Source organism: Ciona robusta, chromosome 12 (genome assembly GCF_009617815.1).
Source record: "Ciona robusta chromosome 12, ASM961781v2".
NCBI lineage: Eukaryota > Metazoa > Chordata > Ascidiacea > Phlebobranchia > Cionidae > Ciona > Ciona robusta.
Genome location: NC_143246.1, coordinates 2216830 through 2235713, shown reverse-complemented (window position 1 = coordinate 2235713; position 18884 = coordinate 2216830). Strand labels below are relative to the sequence as shown.

The 18884-nt window shown below is 34.4% G+C and overlaps 1 protein-coding gene and 4 long non-coding RNA genes across 5 annotated transcripts; 1 reads left to right on the top strand and 4 right to left on the bottom strand.

Annotated features, from left to right (window-relative positions):
* Positions 1-2715: 2715 nt before the first annotated feature.
* On the bottom strand, positions 2716-3368 carry LOC149726418 (uncharacterized). Its single transcript, XR_016386253.1, has 4 exons — positions 3217-3368; positions 3053-3099; positions 2827-2931; positions 2716-2767 (listed from the first exon to the last, which is right to left on the bottom strand). It is a non-coding gene; the product is annotated as an uncharacterized LOC149726418 (long non-coding RNA).
* Positions 3369-5207: 1839 nt separating this feature from the next.
* LOC149726417 (uncharacterized) lies at positions 5208-5864 on the top strand. Its single transcript, XR_016386178.1, has 4 exons — positions 5208-5363; positions 5482-5528; positions 5649-5753; positions 5813-5864. It is a non-coding gene; the product is annotated as an uncharacterized LOC149726417 (long non-coding RNA).
* A 1247-nt stretch (positions 5865-7111) lies between these two features.
* LOC149726416 (uncharacterized) lies at positions 7112-8052 on the bottom strand. The gene is made up of 3 exons (XR_016386285.1): positions 7912-8052; positions 7584-7625; positions 7112-7229 (listed from the first exon to the last, which is right to left on the bottom strand). It is a non-coding gene; the product is annotated as an uncharacterized LOC149726416 (long non-coding RNA).
* Positions 8053-11392: 3340 nt separating this feature from the next.
* Positions 11393-12569, bottom strand: LOC149726415 (uncharacterized). Its single transcript, XR_016386284.1, has 3 exons — positions 12393-12569; positions 12012-12053; positions 11393-11503 (listed from the first exon to the last, which is right to left on the bottom strand). It is a non-coding gene; the product is annotated as an uncharacterized LOC149726415 (long non-coding RNA).
* A 2313-nt stretch (positions 12570-14882) lies between these two features.
* Positions 14883-18837, bottom strand: LOC149726414 (mannose-binding protein C-like). Its single transcript, XM_089890712.1, has 3 exons — positions 17280-18837; positions 16621-16854; positions 14883-15915 (listed from the first exon to the last, which is right to left on the bottom strand). The coding sequence occupies exons 1-3, from the start codon at positions 17503-17505 to the stop codon at positions 15830-15832; spliced, it is 546 nt and encodes a 181-aa protein (XP_089746838.1). The 5' UTR covers positions 17506-18837; the 3' UTR covers positions 14883-15829.
* Positions 18838-18884: the final 47 nt, after the last annotated feature.

Below are 18884 nucleotides of genomic sequence, written 5' to 3'. Positions count from 1 at the left end.
TAACGACTGTCGTTTTCCGGCCACGCGAGGTTAAAGTAAGTTACATTCATTCACAGTGGCTTGTGTATAATTGGTCAGGACAGATAAGTACACACATAGAAACGCGCAAACCTAATCGAAAACTTTTATTTAAAATATACATATTTAAGCCAGAAAGCAGAACTCTAGTAAACGAAAATGTGATGTAACCTTATAAAATATACAAAGTAACATACAAGGTAATTCGTAAGCTGGCACGAGGTGTATGAAACCAGTGTTATAACGACTGTCGTTTTCCGGCCACGCGAGGGTAAATAAGTTACATTTATTCATTTATTTATAAAAGAAAATTATAAAAAAAATGTTAACGTGTATTGTAAAGGGCTGAAACTGCTTGTTTAACTTTAAACTTAGCCAATGCTTGAAACCGACCATGCTGTTAGTACTGTATTTGGTTAAAGTTTTATGTTGTTTTTAATTGGAAAACTCATTTAAAAATCTTAATTAAGTACAGTTAAGTTTTTTTTAATTAAGTTTTTTTCGACTTCCTATTTGATAAAATACGAAAACAAATATTGCAGTGTTTTTCTAGAGTATTATCACTGTCCAACCAAGTGTGTGGCAAAGAGGATTACTGTTTTCAAATAATAATATTCGATGTTGAACAACTATAACATTTTTTTAGTGGCGGAAAAAAGCATATTAATAAGATGAACTTAATAAATGCTTGCTAAATAAATTAAGACTCCCGAAATTTTTAGTTTACGAGTTGAAATCATCAATCCAGTATCGTAGTTTAAAAAAACAGGCTAAAATTTTTCGTACAGTTTGATTTTTTTTCATACCATTAGTTTTATTTTGTAAGAAAACTAAGATATAAACACAAGAAAAATATGCGGGGGGCAATATGGCTTAATTTTAAGATAAAAAATATAACGTTTTTAAAGTTATACATACAAAGGCAAACAAAACGGGCCAATAAAAAAAAAAATTGTGTGTATTTCAAAGTACCAATATTAAAAAAATATTTCAATTTTGTGTCCCATCTTCCTCTACGTTGTAGTTTTGTTGGTTTTCAATCCCAAACTTTAAAAGGCAAACTTTTAATTCAATAATTTAATTCTAAAGTGTAATCAGCATTATAACGTTAAGTCTAATGTCTTCTTAAAGAATGTAATAACTTTAGTTGTTTTGCAACGTTTTTAAATGTAACGCTTTTGAATGGACACAAAATTTCAATTGTGCTTTAGAACTACTTTTGTGGAACATTTATTTAAAGATTGCGATTAGTACAAAAATTGTTTATATTCAGACAGCAGTATAACGTTAATGCTGTTTGGAAGATTGTAATTCTAACTTAAGTTGTTTTGCAACGTTATGTTCCTACTCTTCATATAGGAGCGTGTCTTGTTATTTTAACGCAGTTTTTCACATAACATTACTGATTAACAAGCGTTGTATGTAAATCAGTAGCTTGCACTTCTATAGTTATAGAAACGCAAATTGATTCGAAGAGATGAGGATGTTTTGCCAACGTTGCAAAATACTTTCAAGGAAGAACTACAACGTTTAAATGCAAATGATTATAGAAAGAAACGACTTAGGTTGAAATTATAGTTTTTGATTGACAACGTCAGTATATTAAGATGAGAACAACACGTAAGAACTATGCATTTCTTACAGGGTTTTAAAGAGTATACACAGTGTGTAATTTGTCAAAACTGTGGCTTAATAAGACGTCGGTATCGCTACAGTAACCGATTTTAGCCATTACAGAATTGAAATATTCGATATGACTTATCGGGAAATTTGTTTGTTAAAAAAAAGTGGTCAATGTTTTTAATCTATTTTCTCGTCCCATTTGGTAGTAAACAAAGTATATTTACATAATTATATATTCATATCTTCGTGACTTTGAAGAACGTTGTTAATTGTTTAAAATACGGTTAGAAAATATGAGATAATACGTGCTACAACGGTATTCATTTTAATTACCCACAGTACTATATACTCTGATGAAGTCTCGTTGGATGACACACAAACGGTTAATGCAACAGAATAAACATTTTTACCAGAGCTATTCTTAAGTTTACTTCATATTTAGTAGCAACATCGCGTTGCAGGAAAATGGGTGTCGTTATAACAGGGGTGTTCCGTTTCATACACATCATGTCCGTTTACAAATAACCAATGAATCACGAATGATTTAGTTGGATCTTCAGTCTCATTAAGCAGTTATAATGATTCACCCGATATTGCAACTGTTGCTACCGAAATCTGGTTTGTTTATTCAGAAATAAAATACGTTTTGTAGGTGGAAAAACCAATGGCGGGTTGGGGTAAGATGGTTCGTGCTCCCTATTCCATTTTATCGTCACATTTAAAAGTAATAATATCAAAGCATTGTATAATTAAATCCCCACAAACTGAAAAAGTATTGGTATTTTCAACGATTGTCGTTTCAGCTTTAATACGGGAACGAATATTCTAACGATTTAATGCCAGATATAAGTTTTGAATTATTTTAAACAAAAGTATACTTCAATATAAAACTTTTCGGTGCTTTTATTTCATGCACTCAACGTTAGCCCTCTAAACCTACAGTAATATAATTGTAATTTACTTTGTCCTCGCCTGGCGGGATATTGAGTCATTATAACACGGGTGTTCTATTTCATACACCTCAAGCTTACAAGTTCCTATACAATGCAATATTAGAAAAAACACAACTAAATACACATTTTATTTCTGTTTATTGGGTCAACATTTGGTCAAATGACAAGTTCACCTGTATCAAGATAGTATTGAAATAATAAAGTATGAGATAAAATTAAAACACGTCCTCACTAGTGGTTGATTTTTATTGCTCCCACCAGATTACATCTTTTGCCATTTTGTTGCTCCAATGATCCTTTGCAGCTTTTCGCATTAGGCGTTCAGCGTCGGCGGCAACTGACAAAAAATAATGAATGTAATTTATTTATCTTTGCATGGAGGTGCAACGACAGTTGTTTCAACACGGGGGAATAGCTGATACAGAATATTGAGTTTATAAAATGAAACTTTAACTTACTTTCATCGCCCATCTCAGGAGGAAACTGTGGCTCGACACCTTTGCGTCTAAAAACATTTATCTTATATTATATGTTGACAAATATTACTAAAAGTAAATACTTCCAATACAGGTTGAAATATAAAAGCATTTGGAAAATAAAGCAAACAACTTTAAATACTTACTCGTTCCAATGGAAGGCCATGGAGACTTGAACTGACATTAAGAGAAGAAAAGCAAAAACAATCTTTCGATCCATTTTGTTGAGATTTGACTGGAATTCGTTGATGATTATGTGGTCGGTGTGGTCGCTTTTTATATTCTCAAACTGCGGTTAATTCCACCGATGATAAGCGGTGAGAACGCCTCCTGTTTCTACTTTATGATTTAAATACTCCAATGCGGAGTTGCGACTGGTGGTTGATGATGTAATCTTTTAAACATCATGAACGTTCAAAGTTTAACCGAACGTTAAACGTCTGTGTTTTGTCAAATGGTTAGTTAACTCTCGAGTTGACCCACCATGCAAGGATCAATAAATAAATATGATCAACTATAATAATGTCTTGCTGTTGCTACCAGGACGCAATTTTAGAAGTAGGTTTTTCGCCCCGTGAATTGTTAACAAGAGATGTCCAATTACCATTTTCTACATTATTTGCTGGCTTCATGCATTTCGTAATCGCTATCAAGTTAAAATGTTCGTAAGTTAAGTTTTTTTTACTAAACCAATTTAGAGAGTCCCACTGCGGCGATTGAGCAAGAGCAATTTCATTTAAACGTGTTACCATATGACACGTAGGCTCCAACAAAATATGGTAGCATCAGCATCGAACTTTAATTTTCACGCTTAAGAAAATTTGACAATATAGCAAAATTTGCCCAAGTAGAAACTCAGTGTATGTTAACAGTTGTGGTTGAAATGTAACGCTTTTAAATGGACAAAGAAATTTCAATCATGTTTCGCAGTTACTTTTGTGGAACATTTATTTAAAGATTGCGATTAGTACAAAAATTGTTTTAAAACTGTTTATATTCAGACAGCAGTATAACTTTAATGCTGTTTGGAAGAATGTAATTCTAACTTTAGTTGTTTTGCAACGTTATGTTCCTACTCTTCATATAGGAGCGTGTCTTGTTATTAAAGCAGTTTTCACATAACATTACTGATTAACAAGTGTAGTATGTAAATCAGTAGCTTGCACTTCTATAGTTAGAAACGCAAATTGATTCGAAGAGTTGAGGATGTTTTGCCAACGTTGCAAAATCTTTTCAAGGAAGAACTACAACGTTTAAATGCAAATGATTCTACTAAGAAACAACCGAAGTGGAACTAATAAATTTTGATTGACAACGTCAGTATATACTGTTAAAACAAGCTTCTTTCCTAATTTACATACTACACTTGTTGCTGAGTGTTGTTATGTGAAAACTGCATTGAAACAACAAGACACGCTCCTATATGAAGGAGTAGGAACATAACGTTGCAAAACAACCAAAGTTAGAATTACATTCTTGGAAACAGCATTAACATTATACTGCTGTCTGAATATAAACAGTTCTAAAAAGACATTTTTGAAATAATCGCAATCTTTAAATAAATGTTTTACAAAAGTAACTGCAAAACATGATTGAAATTTTATTGTCAATTTAAAAGCATTACATTTTAAACACAAGTGTTAACATACACTGAGTTTCTACTTGGACAAGTTTTGCAATATTGTCAAATTTTATTTAACGTGTAAATTAAAGTTCGATGCTACTACCATATTATGGTTATATGGTAACACGTTTAAATAAAATTGCTCTTGCTTAATCGCCGCAGTTGGATTGTCTAAATTGGTTTAGTAAAAAAAACTTAAGTTAAGAACAGTTTAACTTGATAGCGATTATAAAATGCTTGAAGCCAGCAAATAATGTAGAAAATGGTAATTGGACATCTCTTGTTAACAATTCACGGGGCGGAAAACCTACTTCTAAAACTGCGCGTTGCATGGTGGGTCAACTCGAGAGTTAACTAACCACTTGCCACAACACAGACGTTTAAAGTTCGGTTAAAGTTTGAACGTTCATGATGTTTAAAAGATTACATCATCAACCACCAGTCGCAACTCCGCATTGGAGTATTCAAATTATAAAGTAGAAACAGGAGGCGTTCTCACCGCTTATCATGGTGGAATTAACCGCAGTTTGAGAATATAAAAAGCGACCACACCGACCACATAATCATCAACGCATTCCAGACAAATCTCAACGAAATGGATCGAAAGATTGTTTTTGCTCTTCTTCTCTTGATGTCAGTTCAAGTCTCCATGGCCTTCCATTGGAACGAGTAAGTATTTAAAGTTGTTTGCTATATTTTCCAAACGGTTTTTTTATTTTAACCTGTATTGGAAGTATTTACTTTTAGTATTATTTGTCAACATATAATATAAGATAAATGTTTTCAGACGCAAAGGTGCCGAGCCACAGTTTCCTCCTGAGATGGGCGATGAAAGTAAGTTAAAGTTTCATTTTATAAACTCAATATTCTGTATCAGCCATGTCCTGTGTTGAAACAACTGTCGTTACACCTCCATGCAAAGATAAATAAATTACATTCATTATTTTTTGTCAGTTGCCGCCGACGCTGAACGCCTAATGCGAAAAGCTGCAAAGGATCATTGGAGCAACAAAATGGCTAAAGATGTAATCTGGTGGGAGCAATAAAAATCAACCACTAGTGAGGACGTGTTTTATTTTTATCTCATACTTTATTATTTCAATACTATCTTGATACAGGTGAACTTGTCATTAGACCAAATGTTGACTCAATAAACGGAAATAAAATGTATATTTAGTTGTGTTTTTTTCTAATATTGCATTGTAGGAACTTGTAAGCTTGAGGTGTATGAAACAGAACACCCGTGTTATAATGACTCATTACCCCGCCAGGCGAAGATAAAGTAAATTACAATTATATTACTGTAGGTTTAGAGAGATAGAGTGTAGGTAAACGAACGAAATAAACCGCACAGAGGAAAATACGCGACCAAAAATAATTTTAAGATATATTCTTGTTTTAATTGGTTCAGAACATACCTGGTAATAGCTCGTTAAAATATTCGTTCTCGTATTGAGCTCGTTAAAAATATTAATGACGACAATCGTTAAAATATTAATGCTCATTTAGAGTTGTTAGGATTTAATTACATAATGCATGGGTTCTTAAACTTGTTTTATGCTTTACCCTTTTAACAAAGATGCTTATCAGATTTACCCCCAATATGTAATATGTCGCTCATTTATTAAAAAGCGAAAACAACTAATTACATCAGTTATATTTAATGCGACGTATGCGCTTGCTTTTTGGCAACGAGTTGTTCAATGTCTTGAGAAGTACTACAATTGGCACAAATTTTCTGTCCCGTCAACTGATGTGGATTTTGATTGGTAGCTCATTTACCCGCTAAATACGAGGAATTTACCCTAGGGGTAAATTTACCCCCAGTTTAAGAAACGCTACAGTTGAGCAAAAAACGAATGTTTAAACTTGATTTTCAAACGTTTAGTATTTTTTCGTGGTATTTATTCCTAACAATAAAATCATTTATTCAACATTAAAACAGATTTTAAACTGTCCTCGTGCAAATCGTTAAATAACTCCTCGTATGCTTTAATATATTTTTGTTAAATTTTTGCCAATTATTAAACGAATGATAGTACTAATTCGTGGTGTCACCTAAAAACCGCCATATGTTTTGATTTTGGAAATATTGGGCAATATGTGTTCATGTGTCCCGTTTTGCCCTCAATTATATAGTAGGATGGGAAAAGATGAGACACTTTTCCTTCCGTTTTCTAGTCCAATTTAGTAGTAAACCAAGAACATAGAAAAAATTATAAAACCGTGTCCTCATGACTTCTATAGACCATTGTTAATTATTTGAAACACGATCAGAATATTTGGATAGTATGCCCTAAAGGTGTCCCGTCTTTCTCCGCCCTACTATACTAAATACTCCAAATGTTGTCGAATTAGTTTTTTTTATCACCAAACTGCTTTTTATATTTATTTGTAAGTTAAATAACATACTCAAACTGCCGTGGTTGAATTTATTTCTGATTGATATTAAAACGTTCATGTGAGTCACATTTATTAATTATTCAACCTTTGGCCATCATCTTGTTCATTCAACGTTTCCCATCACGCGATCAGCTGTGAATTATGTAAGTGTGAGCATAATGGTAAAAATACCATACAGGACTTTCTATAGTTAGAACATAATTTTATTAAAACTGCAGTACTGTAAAAGGTGGCTATTTAACCGCCGCCTTGGCTCAATGCATAGTTAGCGCCCGATAAAGAGTTGTCGCTGCTGTCAGTCGTCACTAATTGATTGGCAAGTGATAGTCATACAAAAAAAAGGACTCATAAAGTTAGACGTTTGGTCAATTGTAGGCCAATACGAGACGAATTAATGAGAACAACCGTGTTAGAAAGACGTATTTCCGCCAGGCAAAGAAAAAACAAGTTTCACACGTCGTTGACTTTAAAATAATTCACACTTACCGAGTTTGTCACTCCAGTATTTTTCACCTTCGGAATCTTTAACTAAAAAGTAAAATTTGTTTAAATGTAAACAAACTGGTTAATTTACTCTTTGTCTATTTTATAAATATCTTTCCCGATTTTTTCTGTTTTAAAATAATTCACATTTAACTGAAATTGTATAATCATAGCCCCGCAAAAATATAATTTATTTTCAGTGTCATTTGGTAATAACAAAAAAAAACAGGATTATGTGACCGTAGCCCTGTAAATAAACCTAAACACGTTTAAAACTATAGAATTTCAGTGCTATAATGGTATCCAATTTGTGCCAATTTTTTCTACTCACGATCCTGCATTTCGCTTTTCATGTCCCAAACCCATCTCCGTCGACGGCGCCAATTATTTACGCCGTTGCTGGTATTTGTGAGGAAGAGAAGCCCGATAAGAAGAAATAATAGTGCTGACTTATTCATCTGTAAAGCAAACCAAATAAAAAAGCATCAAACATAACTACGTAGCTCACATTAAACTAATTGGAAACGCATATATAAAGCAACACATTGCAAAAACTCTGCTGCTCGAAAGCCCGTCCCGCTTATATCTGTTTTTACGTGTGATCTTTTTTAAATTACTTCCTCTGTGCAAGATACTGCCACAATGCAATGGCTCAGCAGCGCAATTCACTGTAACGTTTTTCATGATTGTTGTATTTTGTTACAGAAAAATAGAAAATACCTAATAATTTCTTGCGTTTGTTGTGCCGTGAGAATGCAAACTAAAACTGAAGAACAATAGTTCGGCCTCACCATGAAGTTCCGTTCCCACTAGTTGCGTTTTGCCAAGTATGTTTTCCATGTTAGTCACTTTAGGCAATCAGGATATTACAGATTATATCGCACATTGTTGTATATCATGGGAACAAAACTCAAATTCTAAATAGTTGCAAAATGGCTGCATAGCGTGACATGTTAGAAACTCACAAAAGCCCTTCGTTCTGATGGTTTTCTAAAGGGTCAATTTAAATTACAGAAACAGTTTATTTCTGCGTACATTATACCGGCGTTTGCAAAGACCTGTGAAGCTTTTCTGGTAGGAAATACTAATCCTGCTGATTTGGAACATTATTGAACCAATCTTCGGGTCAATGCACTTTAAGACCGACTTCCCCATTGTAGGGGTCGTGTCTACGCGTCCTGTGGGGTAAAATGGGACCGTTTTTGCACATAATGTCGAAATATCCCAATCATGTTTTAAACAATTAACAATGGTATATATGAGTCGTGAGGATACGGTTTTATAATTTTTTGAATGTTCTTTGTTTACTAACAAAGGCAACGAGGAAATAGAATAAAAATGTGTCCCATCTTCCCCCACCTTACTTTACTATTCTTATCATTCTTGGTTCCACATATACACGTCCATGCATTAAGCGTAAAATGAGTTGCTAAACCCAACACTTTACCATATCTCTCATATGGGTCGAAGGTTATACGATAAATAACCTAAACCTAGATTCAGAACCAGAAACAGCTTACTTTCATTCACTTTGCCACATTGAAATGTTTTATCTCTGCCTAAAATATAAAGCGTATTTATATAACCATAGCCCCTTCACCTGAAAGAGCGTTGTTAATTGGTCCAAATTAGTGTTTAGGCTACTGTAATGATATGTTGTAATGATGTGTTCGTATGGTACTTTGCTGTTTTATATTTTCATGATCTTTATGTTTTGCGTGAACCGTTGTGTTTTTAAGAGTCGATCGCCTGGTTTTGTTAAGTGACATTCAGTTTCCCCTTGGTTGTATTATCGCGTGCACGGGCCGATTGGCAATACAAGATATAAAACGTTACACTACGTTAATTTATTGTGCAGCAATTTGATTAACGTTGGTTGCCCTCACTAAGTGTCGCTGGAGAGTTGTTCCGCTTCGATCTGTTGCGGCGTGCGAGTCTCCTGACGCCGTAAGTTAAACGCTACCCTAAATCTCGTATAGGGTCTAATTATAATTGTCCTTTTAGATATCTATAGCCTCGATTATAAGGACGGCTCAGCCAGTGTTAAGTCTGTGTTGAACAAGACTCGAAAGTATACATTTATTGTAGATTCGTGTTTGAAGGTACATAGATTGCAGCAGTGGGCATGACTACTTAGTTAATCAACTCTGCATGCCTTGTTCAAATAGAATATATAGTAGGGATCGGAGAAGTGGACATTTTTAGCACATAATATTCAAATATCCTGATCGAGTTTTACACAATTAACAACGGTCTATGGGAGTCGTGAGATACGGTTTTATAATGATTTAATTTTTCGTTGTTTACTACCAAAAGTGACGAGAAAGTAGAATGATAAGGTGTCCCATCTTCCCCAGCCTACTATATACATATATAGAACTACATACGGTAAGATGTCATAAAGAATATCATTTTTTGCAGCTGGCTGGAGTTAAAAAGCTAGGTTTATACATTTATTATCTAAATTATATTTTTTATACCTACATTCTTTCAGTTTAAATAAAACACATATCGATGACTTGGCACAACCAAAGGCATTGTCATCCTTTCCACTTCCAGCATCTGTGTCCTAACCACTACCTCGCCTGCCACCTTTTGGCCAACCATCAGCAACTTGATATAAGCAAATAAAGCAAAGCAGAATTCAAGTGTGTGGTTCATGCTGTAGATTTAATATTATAAATTTTTATTCGTGCTGCTCTATACTACCCAGCACTAAAGCTTTACGATTTTGTTTTTACGATTTTCCACGAAAATTTAGCCATCAAGGCTCGTCGCTGCAACCATTGTGGGCGTATGTGTCTTTGGGCAAGACACCAAACGGCAATTGCTGCAACCCAGTGGTAACTAATGTGTTGTCCAAATTATCAGTCATAAAAAAATACTCACCTACAAAGTAACAGACATGGTAACTCGTAAGCTGGCACGAGGTGTATGAACACAGTGTTATAACGACTGTTGTTTTCCGGCCACGCCGAGAATAAAGTAAGTTACATTCATTCCATTCATGCTGGTATACTACGCTGTGTGGTCGCAAGCGTGATTTGCCATATGCTTACTGAATCAGCTATACATTGTGTTCGGATTTAGAAACGTATATCGCTTCTATTGTACAAGTTGTCTTATCAGCGCATTCGTTTTAGCATGGGTGACATGTTTCGTTCTCACCCTCGTTGTTACAACTTGCCACGTATACCTAACGACTTATCACGTATAACTAACAACTTGCCACGCATATGCAACAGCTTGCCACGTATATCTAACAAACTTGCCACGTATATCTAACGACCTGCAATACGTATTGCCGCGCAAATCTAACAACTTGCCACGTACATCTAATGACTTGCCATGCATATCTAACGACTTGCCACGTATATCTAACAACTTACCACGTACATCTAACGACTTGCCACGTATATTCAATACTTGCCACGTATATCTAACGACTTGCCACGTACATCTAACGACTTTCCACGTATAACTAACGACTTGCCACGAATATCTAACGACCTGCCACGTATTTCTAACGACTTGCCACGTATATCTAACGACCTGCCACGTATTTCTAACAACTTGCCACGTATATCCAACGACTTTCCACGTATAACTAACGACTTGCCACGTATATATAACGTCCTGTCGCGTATATCTAACGTCCTGCCACGTATATCTAACGACTTGCCACGTATAACTAACAAACTTGCCATGTATAGTGCTGGTTATTTTCTAAATGACCGACTGCTTGAAGGAAAATTTAGTAAACACAGATTTTAAGCAATAGTTTTTAAATTATAAGATATACAAACTAACATAACATGGCATGTTTAAATTTATTTTTGATTGATCTTAAAACGTGTGGTTTGACTCTAAATTAATCAACCGAGATGATCAACCGAGATGATCATCTTCAGATTGTTCTTCAGCTGTGAAGTAATATAATTATAAACGTTATAATAAAACTTATATATATATGAAGAACTGTGGGGTAAGATGAAATAACTTTAGTACTTAATATCCTATATTTTCGATTCCTGTGTTTAACATCTCTCTTGTAGCATCGTGAGAACACGGCCAAACAAATATTTGAATTATTACCAAATGGGTCTTTTTAAAACATTCTATAGTTTTGTGGGGTAAGATGAGACACCTTTATCACATAATATCCAAATACCCTGACCGTGTTTTAAAAATTTGTTGAAGGTCTATGGGAATCGTAGGGATTCGGCTTTCTACTTTTTAAATGTTCTTTGTTTATTACCATATGGATCGAGAAAATAGAATGCAAAGGTGTCCCATCTTCTCCCACCCTACTATACAAATACATAACGTTTTCGAGATCATTTAATAAAATAAAAACATATCTGTTTTAAGGAAAACGTAAATACTTTTATATAGTGTTGCAGTTAAGACTAAAAACGAACACGAACTTACACATTTCTAAATCGTGATTTAGCAAGGTTTTCACATCTTGCTCTAAAAAGTAAAATTTAAAGAAGCAAATTAAAACGTGTATATAGCAGTATATATGTATTATAAACGTGACCTAATATACAGGTTCGTGTTTTCAGAAGTTTTAAACAAAAAGACTAATTATTTATGATTCTTTTTTTAGAAAACGCTATAATTTATAACGTGGTTCAAGCCTGAACATTCCATTTTTTTATTTAAATTACAACTTTGGTAAACAATTTAACTTATAAAGCGGCATTGATTTCTTCAAACAAATAAAAACGTTGGTTTTGAGCAGTTATACTCAAATAAAACAGCAATGATTTTTAAAACAAACACAAATGTTGTTTTTTATCTACTTACCAAATCCCAATTGTTTTTGGTCTCCCAACACCCATCTGCGGCGAGGACCTGGTTGGCGAGCCCGCAAAGTGTAGGTTCGACGGCGTGGTGTCGCAATAATAGTGGTTTCGGTGAGAACGAACAGTCCAAGAACAAGCACAAGAAGAAACGCTGATTTGTTCATCTGCAAAAACAAACAGTTGTTTTACTTGACTTAAATTTAAACTGAAGTCTTAATTTATAATTAGTGTAAAGGTAGTCCTTATTACAGTAGGGTGGGGAAACATGGGACACTTTTTAGCTCTATTTTCTCGTCCCATTTAGTAGTAAACGAAGAACATTCAAAGAATTATAAAACTATATCCTCACGACTCCCATAGGCCACCGTTGGTTGTTTTAAACACGATCAGGATACTTAGATATTATGTGCTAAAGATGTCCCATCTTCCCCCACCCTACTATATATTAAAGGTACATTTCTCCTTTTTTCGTTCAAACCTGTACGATTTTTAAGTTATCACACAAAAGAAGCACCCGCGAAAATTTTAAACTGTATATTTAACTAAATATAGGGGCTATATCTATACACCTTTTTTATAAAATATGACATTCCCATTTAAATATTCCAAACATTCGATTTAACATTACAAAAATTACAAACCAGCCACTTATTTTGACCTTTTCCAAAGAAGAGAAGATGTCGTGTCGCAAAAGGCTTTGCGCAGTGGGTATTAAAAGCTAAATTATTTTAGAAATATTTCAAGCTTCATGGAAAAGCTTGACTGTTTTCTCGGAGCGCTGAAATTTGTTTCTATGTAAGGATACTCTGTCTAGACACAGAAAACGTGATTGAAATACCGTTAATACACTTCACTTGCAAAGATAATCTATTTTGTGATGAACTAGTGTTTTAGGTAATACTCTAAAGATGCTTAAAAATGTAAGTTATTTATTCTAAACCAGAATAAACCGCACGTTAGAACTCAAATTTTCAAACTTAAAAGAAAAGTAAACCGATGTTACAAACTGCTACTGTTAACTACGTAGGAGAGTTTGCTTTTGTACAATTCATATAGTAGAGTAGGGGAAGACACGATGCCTTTACCACATAATATTCAAATATTCTGAATGTGTTTTAAACAAATAAAACAACGGTTTATGGAAGTCATAAGGGTTTTATAATTCTTTAAATGTTTTCTGCTAACTACCAAATGGGGCGAAACAGCAATATAGAAAGGTGTCCCATCTTCTCTCATCCGACTACATGTTTACTATTATTTTACATTTGTTACCTCATTACACAACAACTTTATATGTATTTTGCTTATCATCGCGTGACGGGGCAACGACAGTCGTTTCACTCTGATGTTTTGTTTCAAACACCTCGTGCCTGCTTACGAGTTACCACGTATGTAACTTTGTTATAATGATTTTTGAATCAATTTGTTTGTAATGTATTGCTGACAACAACAATACGTTGTTTATCCTTATCTAATAAATAGTTTTTGATAGACTGGGTATCGAAATTGGCTTCAGTTTTATAGGAATTATTGTAATTTTTCTCGGAAGCTCCGCGGGTCAGCACATCAGTTTAGACTCTGCAAGGCAGATACTGTGTATCATCCAGACTATATAGAGACACAGAGTACGCATTGAAAATATAGTTAATACATTGGCTTGCAACATACGAACTTGTAGCTTATGCATGTTTTCTGAACTTAAAACACAAATGTACCAATTACAGTACCACAGCATTCACAGCATTAAGACTTAAGTATACAATCGTGTTTTTTCGCAAAAACAAAGTGTTAATGGAAGGGTATGTCACTAGAAATTTCCTTTAATAATTTGAATACCATCGTATTATATATCATTTAGGAAAAGAGCTTTTTTTGCTAAATTTGAGAACAATTATTCTTAATTGAAACATTACTTTTGGTTTAATGAATATGAATGATTTTAACTTCCAACATCGCCAATTAACCCATAACAAACGTTTAAAAAATTTACAAAACTGGACGTTTTAACAAACTGTATGTAATCAATCATGTTTGTGGGCTATGCATTGCGCAATGAAACAATAAATGTTTCTGGGATTCTCACAGCCATTTGGTAATTACTATACCACGACGCTCTACGTTCGACTGAAACTTAACGCGCTTTCTAAAGCTGCCAGCAAGCCATTACGAATATTAATCTGCAGTCTAACTTTATCCTCGCGTGGCTGGAAAACGACAGTGGTTACAACACGGGAGTTCTTTTTCATACACCTATTGCCAGCTTACAAGTTACCATGTGTTACTTTGTAATGGTTATTTTGAGGCGATTTTTTTGGATATGGCTAATATTTTGGACAACCCATTTAGTGACCAGCACTGGGTTGGAGCAATTGCCGTTAATCGTCTTACATACGCCCACAATGCTAGCGGCGACGAGCCTTGATCCCATTATCTCTGCGTTACAGGCAGGTACGCTAACCACTTTGCCACGGCGCCAAGTAACCTTAAAAAGTTCAATTTTATTAGGAGCGTTTTATTACGACCTTTGTACAAAACAGCATGTGCAAGTAAAAGTATTATCAACTTCATTTGTTAAAGATAGTTAAACTTTAATTGTATTAAAAGATAGTTACAAATATATTATCTGGTGTATAATCAATGCAACGCAGATCTCACTATGTTGGAAATTATTAAAGAAATCTTCTAGAGAAGGTTTGGTACCTATTTTCATTCTGTTTTATCGTCCCTTTTGGTAGTACACAAAGAATATTTACAAAATTAAACAGTAGTCCCACGACTCAAAAACGATATTTTTTTAGAGATATGATGTGATAACGGCGGTATCAATCCCCACACTCAAATAACGTACAAGATTGAACGAAGCTACTTTTACAGGAACTGTAAATGGTGGGAAAAAGACATTTTGCAACCGAAAATCACAACGTTTTGATGATATAAAAAATAAAGAATCATAGAAAACACAGGCGTAACTCAATAAGTGTGGAAATCATTGGGAAAAAGGTAAAAATCGGCAGAAAAAAATATTATTAAAAAAATTATGTGTGCACTATAAAATGTACCAAAACTTAAAAAATAATCTTAAAAAAAACAACATAGTTAAAATTCATTGAATTTTAACAGACTGTTCCATCACCTATTCTATATAATATAGTTCTCCCGTGCTGTTTATTTTAATATTCCGTAAATTGGTTGCCATGGAAGGAACACCGAATCTTAGTGGATATTGTTAATAATGTTAATTTATATTGACTGTAGAACTGAAGTAAGCTTTCCATGAGATATTAATCTGAGAAGTGTCCCATCCGCTGTCTAAGTCGATTCTTTCCAGCCTTGCTACGAATTCCAATGATCGAAAATCATAAGTGGTAACGTTGAAACGGTGGGGCAAACTTTCATCCACCATACGAGCTCTAGCTTGTATTTTGTAAGGTGCAGCACTTAAGCACATTTTGTTAGAACAGCCACAAGGGTATACCTTTTTCTGGAGTGGACCGTTTTTACAGAAGACCCTTCAACGGTTTTACCTTAAAAAAACATTAAACATTGTTTTATTCCGTTGGCCGTTTTTACACCCAATGCAAATAATTTTCTTTGTGAAATTTGTTTTTTTGGACTTAAGAATTATAGATGCTGCGGGCTAGTCACTATTTAAAAATAAACATATCTGAAACTTACAGTATGTCAAAACAAGGGATATAGTAGGGTGGGGGGAAATAGGACACCTTTTCTTTCAATTTTCTCATTCTATATTTGGTAGTAAACAAATAAAATTCAAAGAATTTTAAAACCGTATATAGTACAATGGGGAAGATGGGACACTTAAGCACATATTGCCAAATATTTTCAAAATCAAAAAAGATGACGGTTTTGGGGTAATACCACGAATTGGTACTATCATTCCTTTATTAATTGACACCAATTTAATAAAATATAATAAAACACACGAGAAGTTATTTAGCGATCCGCATAACAGGTGAAATTTTACAAATTTGAAAACACACAGGATAAGATGGGACAGTTTGAAATCATTGTTAATTTTGATTTTTATGTGAATTTATAAATAGGAATATACGTAAATAACACAAAATAATACACTATTCAGACACTATTCTGTTATATAGCTGCATGTAAACACTAGTAAAAATTACACAAACAAGAAAAACCTACATGCGTGTTTGGACATAACACAAAAAAAATATTTTAAAAATCATTAAATTGGTACTGCTTACCTGCTGGTCGCTCGCATAAGTAATTTCTATTTGTTGAACATGGGATATCATACCATGAACCATTTGATCCAATAACGTCGAATACCATATACACGCAATACTCGTTGCTGTTTAGATTGTTTGGGTCCTCGTTCAACCATTGCGTTTCACCGGTCGTGACACTGGACCCATCGTTCCACTTAAATCCTGTTCTTCCCAGATTGGCCCGCTTCAACCCGATGTAGAAATTGTCGCCTGTAAAGGAATATGGTAAAGTATGGGTTTGTTCGCCGCCGTGTCACACTGATTATCGTGCTTCCAATCGAGAGGTTATTGGTCAGGGCTCGTCGCTGCTACCGTTCTGGGCGTATGCGTCCTTGGGCAAGACACTTAATGACTTAAAAATTGCCGGTACAGAAAAAAAAAACGATCGGCATCCACAAAGTTACATACGTGGTAACTGGTAAGAGCGTATATAAATAAAAACTTTGTGTTATAACGTGCGTTGATACAACAAGTTATATTTATTTAATCATATTCTTTCAACGTAAACAATGTGCTATGGTTTCTTGTACCTTATCTACGTACCAAGTGCGGAACTTTGCTAAAAATATTTTATTTGTATTTGTACACCCGTGTAATTTATTTTGGGAAAATCAAATACCATTTTTTCAACTTACGTGGTGGGTTAGTTTCAATACTCTTGACAAGGAAATTGTGGAGCTGCGTAGTTTTAACTCTAGCAAGTGAAGCACCGAGTAAAGCACAAGCGTTGACCGCAGCTGTGTGATTAACAGCGCTTCCCCTGTGGATGTAAAACTCGCTTGCACCAAACTTTAGCCAAGTTTTTTCTCCAACAGTGAGTGAAAAAAAACTAAAAATGTAGAAGTACAACACGAGATCCATCTGTAAGTATGTAAATAATTCAAAGCGATATTATGACGATTGAATTTTGGAATTAATAATGCAAAACCTTGTGCACTTAGCGTCTTTCAATATAGTGTGTATAATATACACAGAAATAAAAAAGTATAAAACGCGCATCTCCAATGTCGGTAAAGGAGAGAGCTGATACACTCTCTTTTTCGCGAGGCGGTCCCGTTTACTATTGTAGTTAATGGAATCCAGGGCTTCGTTTTTTGACTAAATTGAAAGTTATAGGGAAAAAATAACTATTTTCAAATATATATATTTCGAACAAATCGTTTGTTTCAACGTTTTCAATTCAATTTATTAAATAAATATTTTTTTTAACAAGCGCCAAACTGTAAGCGTTAACCTACCTAATAACTAAACTGGCCAATTCAACTTGAATAGTTGGTGTAGTTTAATGAAAACAGCTAACTCTACCTAAAACCACTGTGCGCCCATCTTTTATAATGAAGACCAAGCAAAATGGGGACGGAGTTGGCGGTCACGTGAATAGAAAAAAGAGTGTATCACGGTTTTGAGCAAATGTTAAGTTGCGACAAAAAACTTTCTTTATACAACATACCATGCTTAATTTAAATTGATGGCTTGGATTACAGTCATTAAAGTGAGACGACTGATCAGAAAATAGTACCAGGATATGATACACTAAACGTTAAAAAGCGCACTGTAAAGATAACAAAATGCGTAGCAGCTTCGCACAAACAACAAACAAAGTAAAACGTTCTTGCCTGCATATACAGCAATAAGTGAATGAAATAGGTTACAACTTATCATTAAGGTCCTTTACAGCACTATCGCTCTTTTGACTAGCACTCGACGCTGCGAGATTTATATTTCTAGAGTCGACTATACGAATCCTCATATAAATGGTATGCTTGTTACTAAATGAGCGCAAAAACCAAACTCAATGAATCAAATTACCAGCAGTTCCAAGAGACACAGGTACAGTTGAGGGCATATCAGACGTCATAAACGGTATTGCTTTTCCCTCATATTGTGACAACTTTTTATACAGAAAAATGGTGTCAGATCGTATGACTGACTGACTGTTTACTGTTTCCTTGGGCGCATGAACCAGGTAAGCACGCAATAAAATATATATTTTTTTCACATTTAGTAGGGTTGGTTAAGATGAGGCATTTTTATTTTCTGTTATCGTCCCATTTGGTAACAAAACGAGAATATTTACAGAAATAAATAAGCGTGGCTTTAAAAATCGTTGCTATATGTTTAAAGACACTTAACGGCAACTGGCCCAACTCATACCCTTTTTGCATGGTCACTCTTATGCGCGTAGGTACTCGCAATAACACAGTTAACACGCATAACGTCATAGGCGTGTCATCTGCTGT

Excerpts from the sequence above, each read along its gene's own strand:
- LOC149726414 (XM_089890712.1), bottom strand. The coding sequence starts at position 17,505 with ATGGATCTCGTGTTGTACTTCTACATTTTTAGTTTTTTTTCACTCACT. Across the intron at positions 16,855-17,279 it reads TATTGAAACTAACCCACCAC|GCGACAATTTCTACATCGGG; the intron begins GTAAGTTGAAAA and ends ATTCCTTTACAG. Across the intron at positions 15,916-16,620 it reads CTTATGCGAGCGACCAGCAG|GTAAAACCGTTGAAGGGTCT; the intron begins GTAAGCAGTACC and ends TGTTTTTTTAAG.